The sequence below is a fragment of the Danio rerio genome, chromosome 24 (assembly GCF_052040795.2).
Source record: "Danio rerio strain M-AB ecotype USA chromosome 24, GRCz13ab, whole genome shotgun sequence".
NCBI classification, from domain to species: domain Eukaryota; kingdom Metazoa; phylum Chordata; class Actinopteri; order Cypriniformes; family Danionidae; genus Danio; species Danio rerio.
In genome coordinates this window covers 100,001-107,500 of record NC_141044.1, presented here as the reverse complement: position 1 = coordinate 107,500, position 7,500 = coordinate 100,001, and the positions used below count along the sequence as shown (strand labels likewise).

The 7,500-nt window shown below is 52.9% G+C and overlaps 2 protein-coding genes across 20 annotated transcripts in view; both read right to left on the bottom strand.

Moving 5' to 3' along the window:
• The window catches only part of col15a1a (collagen, type XV, alpha 1a), a 33,921-nt gene extending 31,909 nt beyond the window's left edge, over positions 1 to 2,012 (bottom strand). For all 11 annotated transcript variants that reach the window (XR_015524616.1, XR_015524617.1, XR_015524620.1 and 8 more), the window contains exon 1: positions 1,873 to 2,012. The gene's annotated coding sequence lies outside the window, so the exon portion shown is untranslated. The remainder of the gene's footprint in view (positions 1 to 1,872) is intronic.
• A 1,040-nt stretch (positions 2,013 to 3,052) lies between these two features.
• Positions 3,053 to 7,500, bottom strand: part of dnajc13 (dnaJ homolog subfamily C member 13) — a 29,275-nt gene continuing 24,827 nt past the window's right edge. For 5 of the 9 annotated variants that reach the window (XM_087308956.1, XM_087308957.1, XM_087308958.1 and 2 more), the window contains 8 exons: positions 7,176 to 7,345; positions 7,009 to 7,051; positions 6,545 to 6,718; positions 6,278 to 6,457; positions 5,915 to 6,055; positions 5,209 to 5,352; positions 4,992 to 5,091; positions 3,053 to 3,853 (listed from right to left, as the gene is read on the bottom strand). In XM_087308956.1, the coding sequence (XP_087165082.1) occupies positions 3,756 to 3,853; positions 4,992 to 5,091; positions 5,209 to 5,352; positions 5,915 to 6,055; positions 6,278 to 6,457; positions 6,545 to 6,718; positions 7,009 to 7,051; positions 7,176 to 7,345 (1,050 nt within the window). In that variant the 3' untranslated portion in view covers positions 3,053 to 3,755. Of the gene's footprint in view, positions 3,854 to 4,129; positions 4,207 to 4,991; positions 5,092 to 5,208; positions 5,353 to 5,914; positions 6,056 to 6,277; positions 6,458 to 6,544; positions 6,719 to 7,008; positions 7,052 to 7,175; positions 7,346 to 7,500 lie in introns of all 9 variants that reach the window. The other 4 variants (XM_087308960.1, XM_087308962.1, XM_087308963.1 and 1 more) reach the window with 1 other exon arrangement.

Below are 7,500 nucleotides of genomic sequence, written 5' to 3'. Positions count from 1 at the left end.
CAGTGAGTCATCAGGGGTTTGACTCAGACTCAGGTCAGGAAAAGCTGAATCACCGAGAGCGAAAAACACACCAGAGAAGCTGCAGGACAACAATGGAGAGATGATGAGCCAAACACTGACGTCCTGCATCACACACACACACACACACACACACGCACACATCACTCCACATGTCTGCTGTCTGGACTGAGGAGATGGAGACTATATCTGGAGGAGCTCAGGCGGACCGGCCGCTCAGCCAATCAGCACTCATAAGGAGGATGTGTCTTAATCTGAGCAGTGTGGTGAGACGCTTCTGTAGACTGGGTCACAGTGAGAGAGAGAGAGAGTGTGTGTGTGTGTGTGTGTGTGTGTCACACATGGACATCCCCATACAGTGTGTTATAATGTGATGTAGATTAGCGGTGTCCACCTTCAGCAGTCCAGTGAGCAACACCAGACAACACAGACACTGAACATGTCAATCAAACACACCCACATGTGCAGCTCCTGCAGCACTTCATCACTGCAGACACGCCTCCACCCACACGCATCACTGTAGACACGCCTCCACCCACCCGCATCACTATAGACACGGCTCCACCCACCCGCATCACTGTAGACACGCCTCCACCCACCCGCATCACTGTAGACACGCCTTCACCGACCCGCATCACTGTAGACACGCCTCCACCCACCCGCATCACTGTAGACATGCCTCCACCCATCTGTAGACACGCCTCCACCCAACCGCATCACTGTAGACACGCCTCCACCCACCTGTAGACACGCCTCCACCCACCTGTAGACAACCCTCCAACAACATGCATCACTGTAGACACGCTTCCACCCACCTGTAGACACGCCTCCAACCCACCTGCATCACTGTAGACACGCCTCCACCCACCTGCATCACTGTAGACACGCCTCCACCCACCCTCATCACTATAGACACGCCTCCACCCACCTTTAGACACGCCTCCACCCACCCGCATCACTGTAGACACGCCTCCACCCACCTGTAGACACGCCTCCACCCACCCGCATCACTGTAGACACGCCTCCACCCACCTGTAGACACGCCTCCACCCATCCGCATCACTGTAGACACGCCTCCACCCATCTGTAGACACGCCTCTACCCACCCGTATCACTGTAGACACGCCTCCACCCATCTGTAGACACGCCTCCACCCACCCGTATCACTGTAGACACGCCTCCACCCACCTGTAGACACGTCTGCACCCACCTGCATCACTGTAGACACGCCTCCACCCACCCGCATCACTGTAGACACGCCTCCACCCACCTGTAGACACACCTGCACCCACCTGCATCACTGTAGACACGCCTCCACCCATCTGTAGACACGCCTCCTACCCACCCGCATCACTGTAGACACGCCTCCACCCACCTGTAGACACGCCTCCACCCACCCACATCACTGTAGACACGCCTCCACCCACCCACATCACTGTAGACACGCCTCTACCCACCTGTAGACACGCCTCCACCCATCTGTAGACACGCCTCCACCCACCTGCATCACTGTAGACACGCCTCCACCCACCCGCATCACTGTAGACACGCCTCCACCCACACGCATCACTGTAGACACACCTCCACCCACCCGCATCACTGTAGACACGCCTCCACCCACCTACATCACCTCTTGTCTACTACTGAACAAAACCTGAGCATCTGAGAAAGTTCCAGAGCAGGAAGTCACACACACACACACCAGCTGGTGACTCAGACTCTGTGCCTCTGAGACTGGAGCAGAATGAGCGGATCTCCCCGCACCTGGAAAACACTGATGGGAAAATACTGACACACACACACACACACACACACACGAGAGGGGTAGAGAGAGAGACAAACACACACACTTACCGAACATCATCATGGAGTCTTCATTGGCGTTTATAGCCAAATAACTGCTGATGTTACACAGCGCAGGCCCCGTGACTGACTTTACACAGAGCTCAGGCAGTTCTGGAGCCGCCATCATCATCATCATCATCTTCATCAGCGCACGTGCTGCAGCGGGTCTGTGATCATCAGGACCTGCGCTGAGCTCGGCTCTGTCGCCCTCCTGTGGACACACGGAGAACTGAACACACAACACTGACCACGTGATCGAGCTCATGGGGTCAGTTCACACACAATCAGCCCTTCCTCATCTCCCTCACTCACTGCAGGGGACACAGACCTATGATGAGGGTCTCCAAAGCAGATGTTCTGAAGAATGCTGGAATGAAACACCTGTACACCCACAGAACACACTGGGTAACAGGACATCTTCATCAAAGCCCCTGCAGTGAGATGATGATGATGATGAGGCTGAGCTGGGCTGTCATCATACCTGCCATCAGAGGGCGCTGATTAACGCTGCATTTACTCATTTATCTAGATCATTTAAATGTTGAACATTACCTGTGATATAAAACACACATCTTGACTAAAGGGAGTCTCTGAGAGCGGGTTTCTCCAGCCGGGTGGCGCAATAGAGCAGGGGCTCCTGAGAGAACTGCTGATGAAAATAAATGATGATCAATAAGATGAGCTGGTGTTTACTCATGTCGGCCTACATCAGCTCCAAACAGCCGTTTCTGATGACCTTAATCAGACTTCAGTCACGGAGCTGAACAGAGCTGGAGTGCAGACATCAGTGGAGTTACTGAAGTAAACACCGCCATCACACTATTACCATCATGAAGGTGTAACCCCGCCGGTCCTGCGCCACCCAACCGCCCCGAGCTGGTATCGAACCCGCGACCTTCTGCGTATGAGTCAGTTGCTCTAGCAAAGAGGATAAAGAGCATGACCACCAGCGCCTGCCGCTACAGCACCTCTAGAGGACAGAGGAGAGAACTTCACCTGACCAGCACACACTAACAGACCTCCGCTACACCACAATCATCATATTTACACACACACACACACACACACACACACACACACACACACACACACACTCAAACACACACGAAACAACATTAAATCACACACACTCAGACACACACACACACATGATAACTGCATTAAATCACACACACACAGACGCAGCAGCTGTGGATTCCCTTTTATTCTTAAAATGTTCTGTACAAGTGCATCTGATTCTCTCTTTTATTAATGTACATTCAATATAGAAAGTGTGTGTGTGTGTGTGTACGGCATCTCACACTGAACATCTGACAACTGCACACGTCTCTCTCACACACACACACACACACACACACACACACACACACACACACACACACACACATGATGAGAGGTGCTGCAGTGTGTCCTGCAGAGCTCAGTTGGTCTTCAGGGTATAAATACTCGAGTACTGGGGGGGGGGGGGGGGGGGTCACTGTAGAAAACAGAGGAGGAGGAGGAGGACAGAAGCCGTGCGTCTTCATGATATCATCACAGTTTCACAGCCGCGTCGCTTTCCTGACGCTAACAAGCGCTAGCGTGGAGAACTCCAGAATTACAGAGGAAGAGACAGAAGAGCAGGCAGCTTTATGAAGGAGAGCGTCTGCGCAGAGCAGACTGAAGGACACAGGAAGAGGAAGAGGCGGGGCAGAGCCAAAATGGCGGATCAGCGGATCACTCGTTTCCTCAGCAAAACAGACAGAAGCATAAAAATATCGGAATAGAAAAGTAAACTATGGGACTCTCCGTGCACAGACCACCAGACGCAAACAGAGTACACGAGGACAGGAGGAAGTGTTGAGGAATTAAAAGCGGGAGTGAGGCGCACTTCCTCTTCCTCTTCCTGTGCTTCAGTTCAGGTCTGCGGCGTCGCCATCTACAGGCGGAGGAACACTCGGCATCACTGTGGAGCCGCTGCCGGCGGTCAGATAACCCGCCACTCCTGGACCTGCACACACACACACACACACACACACATTATCACATGACCTGAGCACACGCATGATGATCAGCTGATGTCCTGATGATGGATGGAGACTGTCAGACGCTGTCTGCATGATTATCTGCAGAGTCATCAGTGTGACACACACGCGCACACACACACAGATGAGGAGGAGGAGGAGGAGCAGATGGAGATGGAGAGAATGAGGATGGAGTTGAGGGACAGATGAGGAGGTATATTAAAGAGAGCAGTGTGTGTGTGTGTGTGTGTGTGTGTGTGTACCTGCTGTACAGTTAGAGAGCGCTACAGTCCAGTGCGCAGCGGACTGCTGCCCGCCAGGAGAGAAGGAGCCGACACACCTGAAGAAGAGGAGGAGAACAGGAGGAGGAGAAGAAAAGAGGAAGAGGAGGAGGAGAAGAAAAGAGGAAGAGGAGGAGGAGAATGAGGTGGGGAAGAGGAGGAAAAGAGGAGGAGAAAGAAGAGGAGGAGAGGAGGAAAAGGAGAAGGAAAAAAAGAAGGAGGAGTAGGAGAAGGTGGGGAAGCGGAGGAAAAGAGGAGAGGGAGAAGAGGAGAAGGAGGAGAAGAAAAGGAGGAGTAAGAGGAGGAGAAGAAGAGGAAAAAAGGAAGAGGAGGAGAAGAGGAGGAAGAGGAGAGGAGCAATCCACCGTCACACACAGAGGAACAGAGTTAAGAGCAGACAAGCAGAAGCAGATCATAAACATCCAGCTACAGTTATAAAGCACACACACACACACACACACACACACACACACACACACACACACACACACACCCTCCCTCACTCACTCCCTCACTCACTCACTCCCTCACTCACTCCCTCACACACTCCCTCACTCACTCCCTTCCTCCCTCCCTCACTCACTCACACACTCGCACACTCACTCCCTCACACACACACTATTTTTGATGCAGTGAAAAATGCACCAATCAGTGAGCTGCTCCGCCTACATGCGTAAAGCACCACAACCAATGGAATTAATACACACACACACACACACACACACGAGAGGAGAGGATTGGAGGAGGAGGAGAAGTGCATGTGTGTGTGTATATATATGTCAGTGAGTGTGCATGAGTGAGTGGTTGTGTGTCTGAGTGTGCAAGTGTGTGTGTGTGTTCTCACCGGTCAGGTAGCCTGCGGTCTGAGACTCGGAGATGAAGAGGTCGTGTTTCTGGTCTTTGAAGGCACTCCAAACTGAGGAGCGGGCGAGGATCTCATTCACCTGCAGAACACACACACACACACACACACACACACACATGTGAGCCAGTGTTCACCAGCCTCAGATTAGTCATTAGTGTGTGTGTGTGTGTGTGTGTGTGTGTGTGTGAGCATGTACCTGTTCTCCAAACTGCAGGCTCCTCGTCATGGACTTCAGTGCTTTGACGATCTGGGCTTTGGTTGCTGAAGGGTTTTCTAGAGTCTCCAGACCCACACCCTCCAGCAGCTTCAGGAGATACGGCACCAGCTCCACCCGCAGAGCCTAACACACACACACACACACACACACACACACACACACACACACACACACACACACAGAGAGACACACACACACACACACACACACACACACACACACACACACACACACACACACACACACAGAGAGACACACACACACACACACACACACACACACACACACGCAGTGTAGATAGTATCAGACGCTGATAACGGGAGTGCAGGTCAGACACATGTAGAGCGCTGCTGTTCTGGAAGGCTCCAGCTGAATCCAGAACAGTCTACAGCATCTGGATGTGCACAGTGTGAGCAGCGCAGCAGAACACTGGAATGAACTTCAGTCGGGTCTGAATCAGGATGTTGTGTGTGAAAGCTGGACTCCAGGAGCCTCCTGCATTAGCGCTGTGTACGGCAGGTTTCACGCTCACGATTGGATTCACTAACGATGAACTGAACGGGGGAATGTGCGCTGGTCTGCGCCGACTTCATGTCTGGCGTACGTGTGTCTCTTGTGTGTCTTGTGTGTGTGTGTGTGTGTGTGTCTTGTGTGTCTTGTGTGTGTGTGTGTGTGTGTGTGTTACCTGAGCCACCAGTTCAGTCTGCTCCCTCTGGAACATGCGGTTCAGAGCCTCACAGGCCAGACCAGCCATATCAGCCCTCAGCTTCATCCCCACCATCAGAGGACCAATGGTGTCCAGCGCCGCCATGGAGCGCACACACAGCTGCACACACACACACACGCACACGCACACACACACACACACGGTTAATGAAGTAAGCAGGTATATGCCCCTCTACCAGCCCGACCCACATGCTGATGAGGAGAAGGCCTGTTCAGTCAGAGACTGTAGAACACACACACACATCACTCCTGCTGCTTTCACAACTATAACACACACACACACACACACACACACACACACACCCTCAGGTGTCTCCTGTACCTCGTTGTCTGAGAGCGCGTGTATGACCCTGATGGCGCTCTTGGGCACGGCGTTGTTCCGGTGGTTCAGAGCGGACAGAACCCGCGGCAGATGCCCGAGCGGAGGAACCTGATCCGCCAGCGCAGACTGGGAGATGAAGAGACACACTGCAGCGGTGGTGACCGTCTCCAGAACCTCACCCTGAACACACACACACACACACACACCTTCATCAGAACACAAACACACACACCTCTCCAGTGCACACACACACACACACACACTCACGTTGGGGTTGTTCTTCTCCAGCAGTGTGGTGAGGGTGTCCAGTAGAGACACCAGGAACTCTCGGGGTTTGCGTAAAACCCATCCAGGCTGAGCGATGAAGATGCGGAGGAACACACCACCCACCTCCAGCTCACCCTGCCCCGCTCCATACGGCACTGAGAAGTCCTCTGGCAGCTGACACACACACACACACACACACACACACACACACACACACACACACTTAATACTAATACATATCTGGAATGTGGCCAGTGCACACACCACACTAATCCCTGTAGCACAAAGACCCAGAACCCTGCCGGACCCGTGACGGATCTTCAGCTCAGTGCTCGTCTGCTGGGAGCTCCAGCATCTGACACTGCATTTACTCCTCAGTGACCCTCTGGGGTGTGAGGGTGTTTGGGGGCAGGCATGTAATTATCCTCATGAATATTGATGAAGAGTGTGATGAAGAGCCGCACCTTCCAGCTGACCTCAGGGTTGTCCTTCTGCTGCTTGAAGTGCCTGAGGAGACAAGAAGAGTCCGTCAGGAAGAGTGTGTGTGCATGCAGTCAGCTAGTGTGTGTGTGTGTGTGTGTGTGTGTGTGTGTGTGTGTGTGTGTGTGTGTGTGTGTGTGTGTGTGCTCACTCCAGCATCATCTCCCTGACGGTGGTGGAAACCGTCTCTCTGGAGCTGTCGTTCCAGATCAGCTCTGGGTTCTCGTGGGTTCCCTCGAATATGTGCACCGCTGCTTCTGGATTATCACGCATCGCATCCATGAAGACCGCCGGCAGGAAGCGCATCAGCGTCAGACGCACCTGCAGAACACACACAAAGTCAGAACACACACACCTGGGGAATACCTGAAACACCTGAGGAACACCTGAGAAACACCTAAAACACATGAAGAACATCTGAAACACCCGAGAAACACCTGAGGAACACCTAAAACACCTGAGGAACACTAAAAACA